Source organism: Coregonus lavaretus, assembly GCF_964263955.1.
Source record: "Coregonus lavaretus genome assembly, chromosome: 24".
NCBI lineage: Eukaryota > Metazoa > Chordata > Actinopteri > Salmoniformes > Salmonidae > Coregonus > Coregonus lavaretus.
In genome coordinates, this window is record NC_140011.1 from 33,471,574 (window position 1) to 33,489,249 (window position 17,676).

At 43.9% G+C, this 17,676-nt stretch overlaps 1 protein-coding gene across 1 annotated transcript in view; it reads right to left on the reverse strand.

Moving 5' to 3' along the window:
• Nucleotides 1–15,316, reverse strand: part of LOC311099600 (EH domain-containing protein 1-like) — a 34,670-nt gene extending 19,354 nt beyond the window's left edge. The window contains exon 1 of the mRNA XM_084140312.1: nt 14,054–15,316. Coding sequence (XP_083996438.1) covers nt 14,054–14,442 — 389 coding nt within the window. The 5' untranslated portion in view covers nt 14,443–15,316. The remainder of the gene's footprint in view (nt 1–14,053) is intronic.
• Between the last annotated feature and the right edge of the window lie 2,360 nt (nt 15,317–17,676).

Below are 17,676 nucleotides of genomic sequence, written 5' to 3' on the forward strand. Positions count from 1 at the left end.
ATTTTATAACAAATGCGCTTTCTCCTGCGTTGGATAGTGGTAGCTGTCCCCGGTTCTGAAAAATAAGTGCGCTGTTGAATTGGCACCTTCCTAGACCATGTTGCTAGTTAACCAGCATATTGGTGTTGAGAACCATGCGGCGGAGGCAGAAGCAGAGAGTTAGGAGATGAGAAAACAGCTCTTCCCTTAATTGTCTAAGAAAAGTGAGAAAAGGAAACCAACTTGATTAGGCCTATAAATAGCATAAATGTTAAATGTGCCTGGCTTTATAAATCATCCATCAAGTATTCAGACCCCTTGACTTTTTCCACATTTTGTTAGGTTACAGCCTTATTCTAAAATTGATTGAATTGTTTTTTCATCAATCTACACATAATACCCCATAATGACAACGCAAAAACTGGTTTTTAGACATTTTTATACAAAGTTTAAAACCTGAAATATCACATTTACGTAAGTATTCAGACCCTCTACTCAGTACTTTGTTGAAACACCTTTGGCAGCGATTAAAGCCCTGAGTCTTTTTTGGTATGACCCTACAAGCTTGGCACATCTGTATTTGGGGAGTTTCTCTCATTCTTCTCTGCAGATCCTCTCAAGCTCTGTCAGGTTGGATGGGGAGCGTCGCTGCACAGCTACAGTGGGGAGAACAAGTATTTGATACACTGCCGATTTTGCAGGTTTTCCTACTTACAAAGCATGTAGACGTCTGTAATTTTTTATTTGATACATCAGAAAAGCAGAACTTAATATTTGGTACAGAAACCTTTGTTTGCAATTACAGAGATCATACGTTTCCTGTAGGTCTTGAACATGTTTGCACACACTGCAGCAGGGATTTTGGCCCACTCCTCCATACAGACCTTCTCCAGATCCTTCAGGTTTCGGGGCTGTCGCTGGGCAGTACGGACTTTCAGGTCCCTCCAAAGATTTTCTATTGGGTTCAGGTCTGGAGACTGGCTAGGCCACTCCAGGACCTTGAGATGCTTCTTACGGAGCCACTCCTTAGTTGCCCTGGCTGTGTGTTTCGGGTCGTTGTCATGCTGGAAGACCCAGCCACGACCCATCTTCAATGCTCTTACTGAGGGAAGGAGGTTGTTGGCCAAGATCTCGCGATACATGGCCCCATCCATCCTCCCCTCAATATGGTGCAGTCGTCCTGTCCCCTTTGCAGAAAAGCATCCCCAAAGAATGATGTTTCCACCTCCATGCTTCACGGCTGGGATGGTGTTCTTGGGGTTGTACTAATCCTTCTTCTTCCTCCAAACACGGCGAGTGGAGTTTAGACCAAAAAGCTATATTTTTGTCTCATCAGACCACATTACCTTCTCCCATTCCTCCTCTGGATCATCCAGATGGTCATTGGCAAACTTCAGACGGGCCTGGACATGCGCTGGCTTGAGCAGGGGGACCTTGCGTGCGCTGCAGGATTTTAATCCATGACGGCGTAGTGTGTTACTAATGGTTTTCTTTGAGACTGTGGTCCCAGCTCTCTTCAGGTCATTGACCAGGTCCTGCCGTGTAGTTCTGGGCTGATCCCTCACCTTCCTCATGATCATTGATGCCCCACGAGGTGAGATCTTGCATGGAGCCCCAGACCGAGGGTGATTGACCGTCATCTTGAACTTCTTCCATTTTCTAATAATTGCGCCAACAGTTGTTGCCTTCTCACCAAGCTGCTTGCCTATTGTCCTGTAGACCATCCCAGCCTTGTGCAGGTCTACAATTTTATCCCTGATGTCCTTACACAGCTCTCTGGTCTTGGCCATTGTGGAGAGGTTGGAGTCTGTTTGGTTGAGTGTGTGGACAGGTGTCTTTTATACAGGTAATGAGTTCAAACAGGTGCAGTTAATACAGGTAATGAGTGGAGAACAGGAGGGCTTCTTAAAGAAAAACTAACAGGTCTGTGAGAGCCGGAATTCTTACTGGTTGGTAGGTGATCAAATACTTGAAAATACTACAATGCAAATTAATGACTTACTTAAAAATCATACAATGTGATTTTCTGGATTTTTGTTTTAGATTCCGTCTCTCACAGTTGAAGTGTACCTATGATAAAAATTACAGACATCTACATACTTTGTAAGTAGGAAAACCTGCAAAATCGGCAGTGTATCAAATACTTGTTCTCCCCACTGTATTTTCAGGTCTCTCCAGAGATGTTCGATCAGGTTCAAATACAGGATCTGCCTGGGTCACTCAAGGACATTCAGAGACTTGTCCTGAAGCCACTCCTGCGTTGTCTTGGCTGTGTGCTTATGGTCATTGTCCTGTTGGAAGGTGAACCTTCACCCCAGTCTGAGGTCCTGAGTGCTCTGGAGCAGGTTTTCATCAAGGATCTCTCTGTACTTTGCTCCATTAATCTTTCCCTCGATCCTGACTAGTCTCCCAGTCCCTGCCGCTGAAAAACATCCCCACAGCATGATGCTGCCACCACGCTTCCACCGTAGGGATGGTGCCAGATTTCCTCCAGACGTGACACTTGGCATTCAGGCCAAAGAGTTCAATCTTGGTTTCATCAGACCAGAGAATCTTGTTTCTCATGGTCGGAGTCCTTTAGATGCCTTTTGGCAAACTCCAAGCGGGCTGTCATGTGCCTTTTACTGAGGAGTGGCCTCAGTCTGGCCACTCTACCATAAAGGCCTGACTGGTGGAGTGCTGCAGAGATGGTTGTCCTTCTGGAAGGTTCTCCCATCTCCACAGAGGAACTCTGGAGCTCTATCAGCGTGACCATCGGGTTCTTGGTCACCTCCCTGATCAAGGCCCTTCTCCCCTGATTGCTCAGTTTGGTCGAGCGACCTGCTCTAGGAAGAGTCTTGGTGGTACCATTTAAGAATGATGGAGGCCACTGTGTTCTTGGGGACCTTCAATGCTGCAGAAATGTTTTGCTACCCTTCACCAGATCTGTGCCTCGACACAATCCTGTCTCGGCGCTCTACGGCAATTCCTTTGACCTCATGACTTGGTTTTTGCTCTGACATGCACTGTCAACTGTGGGACCTTATATAGACAGGTGTGTGCCTTTCCAAATCATGTCCAATCAATTGACTTTACCACAGGTGGACTCCAATCAAGTTGCAGAAACATCTCAAGGATGATCAATGGAAACATGATGTCCCTGAGTCTCATAGCAAAGGGTCTGGAAAAATAATTTTATCAATTTTAGAATAAGGTTGTAATGTAACAAAATGTGGAAAAAGTCAAGGGGTCTGAATACTTTTCGAATGCACTGCATCTACAGAAATGCATATCAGTTCCGGCAGGTGAGGTGAGTAGTCATGCTGTACTTCGCTCCGCAGGTAATATGACACATTACATTACAATGGAACGATTTGATTAGTGTAATGTTGGCTAGCTACATAGTTGTATTTGTATCAAAGATAAAGGTGTAGTATAGAGTAACTATGGAGGTTAGCTAGCCAGCTACATTCGTTCGCAGCGACGCCGTTTTTCAAACAAAGTCAACACCGCAGCCATTGCTAGCTAGCCAACACCACCAGCTAGCAGTACTGTAGCAACTAAATGCAATATCCTTTTAGCTAGCTACATTCGTTCGCAGCGACGCCGTTTTTCAAACAAAGTCAACACAGCAGCCATTGCTAGCTAGCCAACACTACCAGCTAGCAGTACTGTAGCAGCTAAATACAATATCTTTGTGCTAGCTAGCCAACGTTTAATTATTGCTGCGTTATGAAAGGAACTAGACACGGACACGAATTATCTGTTTAGTGTGTTAACACACTATTGGTAGTTTGTTGTAACCAAGTATTGGTGCTAAACCGTGTGTTATTGGATGCTAGCATGCTAGTTAGCTATGGCGTCATAGTTAGCTAGCTGAATAAAGTAAGTTGAGTCTATTCCTTGAAACATTGAACCGCTGTAGTTTACAACAATTCTAATTTCTAAAGTGGAAATTGGGAGAGTTTTATTCGGGTGTTTCAGTGAAACAATTATAGTTTCTGAGGTGGAAGTTGGGAGAGTTATATTTGGGAGTTGTGGTGAGGGAGGCCCCGCTCTCTCCTTTCCCAGATGTTTAGTTCATTTCATTCCGATCTCCTCTGCATTATTGTAGCCATTTGCTACAGCCTGTCAACTATGCCTCTGCCTATCCCTGTTCTCTCCTCTCCGCACAGGCTACACAAACGCCTCACACCGCGTGGCTGCTGCCTCTCTAACCTGGTGGTCCCTGCACGCACCACACACCTGGAGTTCCAGGTCTCAGGCAGCCTCTGGAACTGCCGTTCTGCTGCCAACAAGGCTGACTTCATCCCAGCCTATGCTACCCTCCAGTCCCTCGACACTGCTCTCTCCTCGTCTGACCATGTGTTCTCGCATACCCCGAGAGCATCTGGTCAGAGGGGTGGTGGCACAGGAATCCTCATCTCTCCCAAGTGGACATTCTCAATTTTTCCCCTAACCCATCTGTCTATCTCCTCATTTGAATTCCATGCTGTCACAGTCACTAGCCCATTTAAGCTTAATATCCTTGTCATCTTTCGCCCTCCAGGTTCCCTTGGAGAGTTCATCAATGAGCTTGACGCCTTGATAAGTTCCTTTCCTGAGGATGGCTCACCCCTCACAGTTTTGGGGGATTTTAACCTCCCTACGTCTACATTTGACTCATTTCTCTCTGCCTCCTTCTTTCCACTCCTCTCCTCTTTTGACCTCACCCTCTCACCGTCCCCCCCTACTCACAAGGCAGGCAATACGCTTGACCTCATCTTTACTAGATGCTGCTCTTCTACTAATCTCACTGCAACTCCCCTCCATGTCTCCGACCACTACTTTGTATCCTTTTCTCTCTCGCTCTCCTCCAACACTACTCACTCTGCCCCTACACAGATGGTAATGCGCCGCCGCAACCTTCGCCCTCTCTCTCCCACTACTCTCTCCTCTTCCATCCTATCATCTCTTCCCTCTGCTCAATCCTTCTCCCTCCAATCTCCTGATTCTGCCTCCTCAACCCTCCTCTCCTCCCTTTCTGCATTGAGCGTGCCGTCTTTAGCCAACTCTCTTGCTATCTCTCTCAGAATGACCTTCTTGATCCAAACCAGTCAGGTTTCAGGACTGGTCATTCAACTGAGACTGCTCTTCTCTGTGTCACGGAGGCTCTCCGCACTGCTAAAGCTAACTCTCTCTCCTCTGCTCTTGTCCTTCTAGACCTGTCTGCTGCCTTTGATACTGTGAACCATCAGATCCTCCTCTCCACCCTCTCCGAGCTGGGCATCTCCGGCGCGGCTCACTCTTGGATTGCGTCCTACCTGACCGGTCGCCCCTACCAAGTGGCGTGGCGAGAAGCTGTCTCCGCACCACGTGTTCTCACCACTGGTGTCCCCCAGGGCTCAGTTCTAGGCCCTCTCCTATTCTCGCTATACACCAAGTCACTTGGCTCTGTCATATCCTCACATGGCCTCTCCTATCATTGCTACGCTGACGATACACAACTAATCTTCTCATTTCCCCCTTCTGATAACCAGGTGGCGAATCGCATCTCTGCATGTCTGGCAGACATATCAGTATGGATGACGGATCACCACCTCAAGCTGAACCTTGGCAAGACGGAGCTGCTCTTCCTCCCGGGGAAGGACTGCCCGTTCCATGATCTCGCCATCACGGTTGACAACTCCGTTGTGTCCTCCTCCCAGAGTGCGAAGAGCCTTGGCGTGACCCTGGACAACACCCTGTCGTTCTCCGCTAACATCAAGGCGGTGACCCGATCCTGCAAGTTCATGCTCTACAACATTCAGAGAGTACGACCCTGCCTTACACAGGAAGCGGCACAGGTCCTAATCCAGGCACTTATCTCCCGTCTGGATTACTGCAACTCGCTGTTGGCTGGGCTCCCTGCCTGTGCCATTAAACCCCTACAACTCATCCAGAATGCCGCAGCCCGTCTGGTGTTCAACCTTCCCAAGTTCTCTCACGTCACCCCGCTCCTCCGCACACTCCACTGGCTTCCAGTTGAAGCTTGCATCTGTTACAAGACCATGGTGCTTGCCTATGGAGCTGTGAGGGGAACGGCACCTCCGTACCTTCAGGCTCTGATCAGTCCCTACACCCAAACGAGGGCATTGCGTTCATCCACCTCTGGCCTGCTGGCTCCCCTTCCTCTGCGGAAGCATAGTTCCCGCTCAGCCCAGTCAAAACTGTTCGCTGCTCTGGCACCCCAATGGTGGAACAACCTCCCTCACGACGCCAGGACAGCGGAGTCACTCACCACCTTCCGGAGACATTTGAAACCCCACCTCTTTAAGGAATACCTGGGATAGGATAAAGTAATCCTTCTACCCCCCCCCCCCCAAAAAAAAAAAATATATATATATATATTGTAAAGTGGTTATCCCACTGGCTATAGGGTGAATGCACCAATTTGTAAGTCGCTCTGGATAAGAGCGTCTGCTAAATGACGTAAATGTAAATGTAAATGAAATAAGACCGATCCTGCTTCTGTTGCTTGTTTGAGGGTTTAATAGCCTACGGATTCCGTGAGCACCAAGCCTCACGCAACCACGTTGGATAAACAATTTCATAAATGTGTCTGTTTTTTATCTTTGCTATGCTGTAATAAAGGTTTTACACCTTTTTTTTTCTTCATTAGACCAGCCCCTCTAGTATTATTTATAATTTATTTAGTGTTTACACTGTTCCAAATAGTCAGACATTTTTTTCATTATAATAACAACCCTCCTTTTTCCTTGATCTCATCATCATCGTCATCATTAGTAGGCTTAGTATAGCAGCCTTGTATAACCACCATCGAGCTGTAGGCCTAAGAGCGCATCCTGTTTAATTTGAATACCGTAACTTACTTAGGCCTATATTTCAATACTTATAAGCTACTGTATCAATCCATTTATTCGTTCATGTCATCACACAGCATACGAGTCATTCATGATTTGAAATGCAATCAAGCATTTTAGTTTAAAATAAACAAAGCGACCATTGAATAATTAGCGTAAACAATAAATAGGCCTAAACCGTTCTATTTCGGAAATTGCATTCACGAATGAATGAAACTGTTTATAGTCTTTTCTGTAATAAAGGCTTTACAAAAAAACGTTAGAACAGATTCTCTGGTACGCTTATAATTTATTTAGTGTCGTTTACATTGTTCCAATTGGTCAGAAAAATGATATTGTAATCTAACAGCACCTGTTTGGCACACATAATATGCATGCAGCGCTTGCTCCTTACCTTCTTTTCTTGATCTCCAGTATTTTCCACAACTAGTGACATTTATTTCACACATTCCACACTGACATACCCGTTTCGAGTTTATTGGTCACGTCTTTTGCATCCATTTTGCTGTCACGTGTTACCGTGTTAAGAGTTTGTTAACCAATTTATTGATGTGATTATGATATGCTATAGGTTAGGCCCTATTGGTCACGTGCATGCGATGTATACATGTGTCACGTAAAGAGAGCAAGGGTTGAGGGAATAGGGAATGTTTTTCCTAAAGAAATTAGGGATTTCGTTAACATAACTTTTCAGTCAGAAATGGCTGTAATTATGTTGCAGCTTCAGCAACACGGACAGCGCGATACACACTGTTGATGTTCTGTGGTGGTCGGTGCAGCAGGGAGGAGACAGAGACAATGGGTGCTAGTCACACGGTCAATCGCTGTCTTTTTTTTTTAACACAGCAAGTCTGAGCCAGGCCCGGCACAATCAAATCAATTGCGGTCAGACTCCCTCTAGTCATTTGTGTCTTAATTATTTCAAACAGTTTGCTTAAAGCATCAGACAAGCTCAGTGCATATAGTTTATTTGATTAAAACACATAGGATGTGTCTATTTTTTTTTTTTTTACAATCGACTGGTTGAAAGAACAGACGACTTTTGATCGACTAAGATATTTTTTTTGTCGGGGACAGCCCATCTACACAATAATAACTGCAGTAATTAACCATGAAAGACATTCAGAAGATGGAACACACTGATCCTGTTTTTCCATTCACATTTTAACAAACACATTTGATCTAATTGATGCTTATTTATTACAAGTTTGGATGACAAATAAATTACTGGAACTGAGCTTTGATGCAAACCTACATCCTCAGACGCCTTCCAAGACAATAGATGAGAAGCTGTATCTGATCTGTCCAGCTCCTCTATAAATAGACTGACTTTGTTTTTGGAGACCCTCCAATCAAGGCACAAAACCATATGCTACACAACGCAACGAGCACACCCACACACTTTCTTTCCACTCTGTTATAAAACTATTTAGAGAAAGAGCTCAACAAAAATCACTTGTAGAAATGTAGGGCAGCTAGCTAGTCCTTAACACCGGAGAACAATAAGACACTGAACACATGATTCCTCCATGATCATTTGAACACCATGTTCGTGAAGTAGCTTTCATTTTCCATCCACCCTCAGAGGCAGTCAGTACATTTAGTTGTCAATCTAGACACTGACGAGACAAGACAGACTTATGTATTCGCTGTCAGGCAATTCAAACGTAGCGGTCTTGTGTGAAGGGCCTTCAGTGGAGTGATATAGTAAACCTGTACATGAGCTCACTTAGATAGAAATGAGAGCAATGGCAAAAAGCAAAGCGTACTGGAAAAAAGGTTATTTCCTCTCCCCTCAATGTGACGGAGTGGCAGGAATTCCCTTATTTTGTGCCAGAGCTCTTATCTTTCTAACCCCTTACCTCACCTTTTCCATGATCAGATTTCCTCAGCGTATCTGGATGCATGTGCATAACTCATGATTAAACCACTCAGTGTTGCTCACACAGCCATAGTCACCCAATCCTGAAACATACAGTTGAAGTCGGAAGTTTACATACACCTTAGACAAATACATTTAAACTCAGTTTTTCCACGATTCCTGACATTTAATCCTTGTAAAAGTTCCCTGTCTTAGGTCAGTTAGGATCACCACTTTATTTTAAGAATGTGAAATGTCAGAATAATAGTAGTGATTTTTTTCAGCTTTTATTTATTTAACTCACATTCCCAGTGGTGTCATAAGTTTACATACACTCAATTAGTATTTGGTAGCATTGCCTGTAAATTGTTTAACTTGGGTCAACCGTTTCGGGTAACCTTCCACAACCTTCCCACAATAAGTTGGCAGAATTTTGGCCCATTCCTCCTGACAGAGCTGGTGTAACCGAGTCAGGTTTGTAGGCCTCCTTGCCCGGACACACTTTTTCAGTTCTGCCCGCACATTTTCTATAGGATTGAGGTCAGGGCTTTGTGATGGCCACTCCAATACCTTGACTTTGTTGTCCTTAAGCCATTTTGCCACAACTTTGGAAGTATGCTTGGGGTCATTGTCCATTTGGAAGACCCCTTTGCGACCAAGCTTTAACTTCCTGACTGATGTCTTGAGATGTTGCTTCAATATATCCACATAATTTTCCTTCCTCAAGATGCCATCTATTTTGTGAAGTGCACCAGTCCCTCCTGCAGCAAAGCACCCCCACAGCATGATGCTGCCACCCCCGTGCTTCATGGTTGGGATGGTGTTCTTCGGCTTGCAAGCTGCCCCCTTTTTCCTCCAAACATAACAATGGTTAATATGGCCAAACAGTTCTATTTTTGTTTCATCAGACCAGAGGATATTTCTCCAAAAAGTACAATCTTTGTCCCCATGTGCAGTTGCAAACCGTAGTCTGGCTTTTTTTATGGCGGTTTTGGAGCAGTGGCTTCTTCCTTGCTGAGCGGCCTTTCAGGTTATGTCGATATAGGACTCGTTTTACTGTGGATATAAATACTTTTGTACCTGTTTCCTCCAGCATCTTCACAAGGTCCTTTGCTGTTGTTCTGGGCTTGATTTGCACTTTTCGCACCAAAGTACGTTCATCTCTAGGAGACAGAACGCATCTCCTTCCTGAGCAGTATGACGGCTGCGTGGTCCCATGGTGTTTATACTTACATACTATTGTTTGTACAGATGAACGTGGTACCTTCAGGCGTTTGGAAATTGCTCCCAAGTATGAACCAGACTTGTGGAGGTCTACAAAAATATTTCTGAGGTCTTGGCTGATTTCTTTTGATTTTCCCATGATGTCAAGCAAAGAAGCAGAGTTTGAAGGTAGGCCTTGAAATACATCCACAGGTACACCTCCAATTGACTCAAAATATGTCAATTAGCCTATCAGAAGCTTCTAAAGCCATGACATCATTTTCTGGAATTTTCCAAGCTGCTTAAAGGCACAGTCAACTTAGTGTATGTAAACTTCTGACCCACTGGAATTGTGATACAGTGAATTATAAGTGAAATAATCTGTCTGTAAACAATTGTTGGAAAAATTACTTGTGTCATGCACAAAGTAGATGTCCTAACCGACTTGCCAAAACTATCGTTTGTTAAAAAGACATTTGTGGAGTGGTTGAAAAACAAGTTTGAATGACTCCAACCTAAGTGTATGTAAACTTCCGACTTCAACTGTACTTGCCGGTTGCAGTCATACAAAAACATGCTAACCCCTCAATTTCAACCCTCCATATCACTCAGCCAGAGGCAGCCCTTAACTTCACGACCCCCCCCCCCCCCCTTCCTGGACGTTTCACTTAGATTCTCCCCAGCCCCATCTATGTAGGGTCTCTTCCTCAAGAGTCTCCGCTCTCTCAATTTTTCCCCACATCTACTCTCATTCCTGGCGTTCCCTTGGCTCAGTTGCCAACAGACATGTGTTCTATGTGTGAGCTGCAAACTCAAAACAGAGAGGGGGCTCTGGGAGGCATTAACACAGCAGCATACACCATACATCTGGAGTAATGTCAGGAGGTTTAGGGGTTGAGAGATGCAGCAGAGTTGGGGCTGGATAGAATGGGAAGGTTATGGATGACAGTGCTGTGCATGATTGCCAAGAGTGAAAGGAAACACGTTACGGGTCAGAATGAGCTGCCTATTGTTTGAAGGAGAAACAGCTGATTCAGTACCCAAGTTATTTCTGCCAAGGCAGAGCTGAAGTAAAGAACTGACTCCGGCCTTTCCACTCTGAAAGCCTGACCAGTCCACAGACGACAAATAAAGAGTTTAGAGCAGAAAGAGTTTAAAAAAAACCTGCACTAAAATATTGTGAATGAACCGGGCAAATGTTTCAGGGCAGGGTGTAACAGCCAAGTATAAACTCAGCTGGTAAGCACTGCTATTGTAGCTTTTCATCAGTGCTTCCCCAGGAGAGCATCACCACTCCCTCTTACTGTTAAAACCCCAGTCCCCACTCCCTCCACACTAAGTCAGGCATGATGACATTCAATACAGAGGATCCCATTCCTCAAGTGGCAGGCTAGTGTCAACTTGGGTCACGCCCAAGGAAAAAGCACAACTGATTGAAAATAGAGCTGTGCAGAACACAGTGCTACAAACGCTGACATGTGACGACACATCATCCTCAAATTTCAATCGCAATTTTAAGAAAGAAAATCATTGGGCCCCGACAAATGTTTGACTTAACCTGGTCCCCATTCATACAATATGTGGCGAGCCTTTCTTTTACATAGTGTTACTAGTATATTTTAGCAAGCAGTCATGTCTGTTCTAGTGACCATATAATTGTGCAAATAGCACTCAACTATAATTATGATACCGTTTTTTCCCCCCATTGTTTTGTTTTTGTTTCTATTGTCTATTTTTTGTCTTATTTCATTTACTTTTCAGTGATATCCTTGTATGATGCCTTGGTGGGGTGGGTGGGTGGATGGGGTTGTACTGTTTTTCTTTCTGTTCTCATATTTGAAAATCCATAAATAAAGAAAATCATAAAATTTTATACTAAGCAAAAGATAAGCATACATGTCAAATACAGAATCCGCTTTTCAACTGCCACCCAAACACTTTATTTTCCATATGCACTACTGGAATGCAGGATAAAGTGATTGCAAAATGTAGCTACAGTAGCACAATTTTACTAGTGTAGCCTAACTAGTAAAATTAATTATGCGAGAAATGGAGGTAGAAATACCTTTATGCTCAAATATTGATATTATAACAATCATATCGAGGGTCTTATTCTGGAGACATGATGATCGATGCTTGACTGCCCTTTGACAGATACAAATATTCTCGCTCTTATCCATAATAATCTCATCATGTAGACTAACCTACCCACACGTGCCAAGACCAGTCCAGAGTAGGCACATTTTCCATTTAACGCAACAGTTTGTGACAAAACTATCGGTAGAGTTGAAAATGCGATGGAAACAAATTGAACTTTAGATTTTTATTCAGTACATGAAAACATTAGAGAAAAAGTACATTGTGTGCACTACGTCATCACATTTTTACATTTTAGTCATTTAGCAGACACTCTTATCCACAGCGACTTACAGTTAGTGCATTCATCTGAAGATATCTAGGTGGGACAACCACATAATCACAGGCATAGGGGGATTTAGAATAATCGCCTGAAAATCTGTCACCAATTGGATGGAAACCTACCAACAAACCATTTTTGAGTTGACATTCTTATAAATATTTGTAATGTTGAATAAATGAATGCGAAAATGTGTATTTCATAATCTAGACGTACTCCATATGTTTAGTACACTATAAGTAGTATGACACCAAGATGTTGTCTGTATCATGTACGGTCCACATATCATAGGGTCTTACAGGAGGCATGTATAGGTCTAAAAATAACCTAAAATGGCCACTTCCATCATGATTTTCAAAAAAATTGTTTATGATACAAATGTAAAAAGCATGTCAAACATTGTTCCTCCCAATGAGGTTTCTATGTGCGAATTGCCAGAACAATCTGAGATTCCAAAAAAAATTCCGCTCCCGCTGGCATGGAATCGCCATAGACTGTTACAAGTGAAATGATTCACAGAGCAATGGTCCAACGGTCATGATTGAGCATAGTTTTAGTGAAGCAAAGGTCCATACCACAGACAATCCAAATGTAAAAAGTATATGAGTGTATGTTTCTGACATCAGTTATACATTAAATAAAACAATAGTTGGTCAGGATACAACATTGTAGATCAGGTGTGTAAATTACAAATGTATGATGCCTTTTTAATGACTGTTGTTGCAGTTTCCCAGGAGGATAGACAACATTATTTCTTACCCATCTTTTATGGCTATTAACGTGCAGGTTTCTTATGTGTTTTATTATGTGTTTGTCACTGATACGGGTCCGGTCTTTGTAATTTTACTGATTGATGCTGAAGTGATAAAATAATGTCCCAAGATGGGATTAATAAAGTACTACTCTACTCTTCCTCTCTCTACTCCTGTCTGTCCGGGTATTCTGCATTTCTGTGGGAATCAATGTAGCAATGAAAGCAATGCCAGTTAATAATTGATTGAACCCGACAGTCGCTTCTGCAGCTTGTACCAGGACAGAGGCTGTATCGATGGGACCTCTGAGGGGAGGAGACATTCCGCAATACAATTCTCCTATTTTCTCTCATTCATTTTCTGTGGGTCAGAATAAGGGTAACAGGCTAGCTACTATCAGAGTAGATTCTTACTTCTTACATAGGCTATGACAGCTCTTGCATTCATGTACAGAAGTTGATTGCAAGTCGATGTCAAAACAGGATGGACCTATTGCCCACACCCCATTCCACTTAAGAGACATTACATGAATAATATTCTTGATTCTCCCATGACAGCTCTGTGTGGGAGCATTATGAAAGCATAGACAGGAGGGAAAAAAGTGTATTTTGTTCAGGCAGTAAACTTGTTAACTAGATCAGTCTCAGTCAAAGGACATGGGCTGCGCGAAGAGGTGGCTCTTCAACGTTCAACACAAACAGACAGCCACTCCCCTCCATACTGTCACACACTGAACATCTGAACCGAGGATGAGACAATTAATGAATAAAATATCAAATATGAATATATGGAGTAGAAGAAAATAAAAAAAGTGGTGCATGGATCTCCGATAATCCTCGGACAAATAAGAGAATCATCATGGCTTTATTAGAGAAGAACTAGCTAACGTTAGCTATCCACCAACAGTGCTAGCTCAGGCCATCCTTTTAATTCCCTGGCTGGGCCATTCATAAAATACTCCCAGTTAGCTCTCCAAATTAGCTAGTATTTAGCTAGCTAGTTACACTGGACTGGGACTCACCTGTTAAGAAAAGCGTTGCCAAAAGCGTTGAGTTTTCTGAAGGGTTTCTTGGGGTCAACTACTAGAGCGTTGCCTGGGATCAACCCCTCCTGCTCTCCATGCATGACCGCTATGAAGGAGTCGGTGGTCGGTTCGGGCCCTATCCGCATGCCGGGGAAATCTTGCTCCATTAGATGCCGGATAAATGTGGTTTTACCTGTAGAGTATTGGCCAACCAAGAGCACCATAGGCTTGTTGTCAAAGTCGGCATCTTCCAAAGCCGGTGAATGGAAATCGTGGAAGCGGTAGGTGTCTTCCAATGGAAAGAGTTTGGTCCTGTACAGTTTTTTCAGCCCTTCCGACACATTTTGGAATAGTTCTGGGTCCTTCTTGCCATCCCTTTTAAACATGGTGCCCGAATTCACAAATATTGTAGATGTACTTGTTGTCTCAATGTAACGTTAGTTGTTCAATGAAGTAAAGTTGTTGATATCGCTGGCTAACGGGCCTGTGTCTGTCCCCGATGAGGTATAACGTTTGAATGAGTAAATTTGCTAGCCAGCCAGCCAGGTTAGCTTTCTACGTGTGTTAAGTAGCTAGCTAGCTGTGTCTCTCGTCTTCACTCAAAATAATGGGATAACGGTCTGTGAGGGTTTCGGCTAACTAGCTAGCTACCCCAGATTGTGTAAATTAACAGCCTGTTTATCTGTTGAAAACTTAATTTCTGAAGCTATCAACTTTTACAATAGATGAATGAAACTATCAAATACGTTCTCTAACCCTGGAACTCAAACTGCAAGGTAATACACAGCTCTGGCTAGCAGCAGACCAAGAAACACTCTCTTGTCAGACAACCTCGCGTCTCCTCCTCCGTGCTTCTCCAGTCCAGTCTCGAGCCCTCGCTAGTGGAACGTCAGAAAGCGTGTAACAGTGAGGGGATTCGATGAATATTGCCCGGGTGCCAGGGTAGGCGTGTTTAGCAAAGGGTGAAAGTTGATGGCATTCGTTTTGGGAACCGGGCTGCCTCCCGGGCGTGAGCCAGGTGCCCCGTTCAAAGCCCACGGCGAAGTCGGATCAAAACAAAAGTGATGTAATTAAGCACGATGAGTAATGAGTAGGATTCTGTGTTTTAACATGCAAAGTGATTGCTTTTGATAAAAACGCGTTATCTGCCTTCCCAATGAAAACTAGTTTTAAAATTCAAACATATTTTATGTAAAAGAATGTTGTATGTTTCTGGGCGATTTACTATGCTGCCTTGTTGACAACATGGCCGAGCGGCGCAGAGTGCACTCCTCCCCCACCACTTTTGCATGTTCACCTCACGGGCCATAGACCAGTGTCTCGCGGCTCAGCATAATTGAATCCGCCCAGTTCGACGCCTATATAGCCTGAGAGGAAAAGGCAAAGCGAGGTATAATTGGGCCCAAAATATGTCTTCTCCAGCAGGTGGCGTTTTTTCCGCTCACCAACCGAGGAGTTTTTGTATGGAGGTCAATGAGAGAGCGTCGAATTTGGTTAACAAAAAATGGAATGGTTTATTTGCTCGAATATAAGTTTCGTAATGCTTAATGTTACGAGTGTATTGATATAAGTAGGACGGACACGTGACATCCCGGCAATTTTGAGAAAAAACACTTTATATCGGAGTTGTGAATGTTGTTCAGACGCGTATCTGCCCTCTCATTGGCTAGAATGGGGCCACCTGATCTTGCTTCCTCCCAACTGCCTTCCATTTTTGAAGATATTTATTTTCATCGTTAGAGCGCCACTAGAGTATGTGTTCAATATAATGGATAATCTGTGATAGGGCTCGCCAGTCCTAAAAAACGGAAATGAGTTACCTCTGGTTTGTTCATCCATTCCTATGGGGAAAATCTCAAAACCATTACTGACGCCCCTCTCGACCCACTGCAGTTTGCCTACAGAACTAAGAGGTCTGAGGAAGACGCTGTCTACATGCCTACACTACATTCTAAAACACCTCGAAAACCCAAAGACATATGCAAGGATATTGTTTGTGGACTTTAGCTCTGCGTTTAATACCATCATCCCAGAACTGCTACAAGACAAACTCTCCCAGCTGAACGTGTCCAGCTCCATCTGTCAGTGGATCACTGACTTCCTGTCCCAACAGGACACAACACTTGATGCTGGGAAAACACCTTTCATAGTCTTTATCCCTCAGCACCAGAGCACCACAAGGATGTGTGCTCTCACCTCTACTCACTCAACACCAATGACTGCACCTCCAACAATGCATCTGTCAAACAATTGGACACCACTCTGGTCGGTCTCATCACCTATGGCGATGAGTCCTTGTACCGTAGAGAGGTCGACCGGTTAGTGGCCTGGTCGCAATAACCTGGAACTCAAAACAGACAAAACCATGGAAATGGTGGTTGACTTCAGAAAACGCCAGCCACCATCTCTCCCCCTCGAAATTGATGGCTCAGCTGTTAGCAAGGCTGAATCGTTCAAATTCCTGGGGACCATCATCTCCCTCAACTTCAAGTGGGAGGACAACATCACAGCTTCACCAAGAAGGCACACCAGCGGATGTACTACTTGCGGCAGCTGAAAAAACTCTATATCCCAGTCAATCCTAATCTGTTTTTACTCATCAATCGTTGAGTCATCCTCACCTCGTCCATCACCATCTGGTTTGGGTCTACGTTTGGCCGCTGCAAGGGAAAACTGCAACGCATTGTCCGGTCTGCAGAGAGGGTCATCGGCTGCCACCTGCCCTCCATCGAAGTCCTGCACGACTCCAGGGCAGGAAGCGTGCAGGAAACATAATCGCCGACCCATTCTACCCCGGTCACCCCCTCCTCCAGGCGGTTCAGGTCACTCATGACCAAAACCTCCCGCCACCTGAAAAGTTTCTTCCCTCAGGCTGTGGCCCTCACCAACCGGCCATCTGGCCCATAGAGACTAAAGAACTATGAACTCTATTCAAGCCATTTCTGAATTGTACACAAAATAACTGCACTATACTGCATTGTACTCTGTTCATCTCTCTGCATTTAGATATATTCATACTGATACTGTACATTTGTACATCCACTGTATATCAACCGTATACCCACTGTACATTTGTATATCTGGTCTCTCTCTTTATAGCTCTATGCTCACTCTACCTAGTTGTATATAATGTATGTAAACTTTGTTTAAACTCCGTTGTCTGTATTCTGTCTGTAAATGTTGTCTGTCACTAGCAGCACCATATCACCAAGTAAACTTCTGAGTAAGTGTAAATGTACTTGGCGAATAAAGGTGATTCTGAAATGAATGGGGAAAGAATAGCGTTTTGGGATAAATGCCGAAAATAAGTTCTGAGGTTAACACAGGCTTAGGTGATTTTTACATTTTAGTCGACGCTCTTATCCAGAGCGACTTACAGTTAGTGAGTGCATACATTTCATACTGGCCCCCGTGGGAATCGAACCCACAACCCTGGTGTTGCAAGCACCATGCTCTACCAACTGAGCTACACGGGGCCACGTTTTGTTCTATGAGATAATATCAGTCAGTTAACATGACCTTTATGAATTATAAAGCCTTTATGTACTTTTTTAAAATTAAATACATGCTTCAAATTTCACAAAACGTGATGTTAGCTGATGAACATGATCTAATAGAAC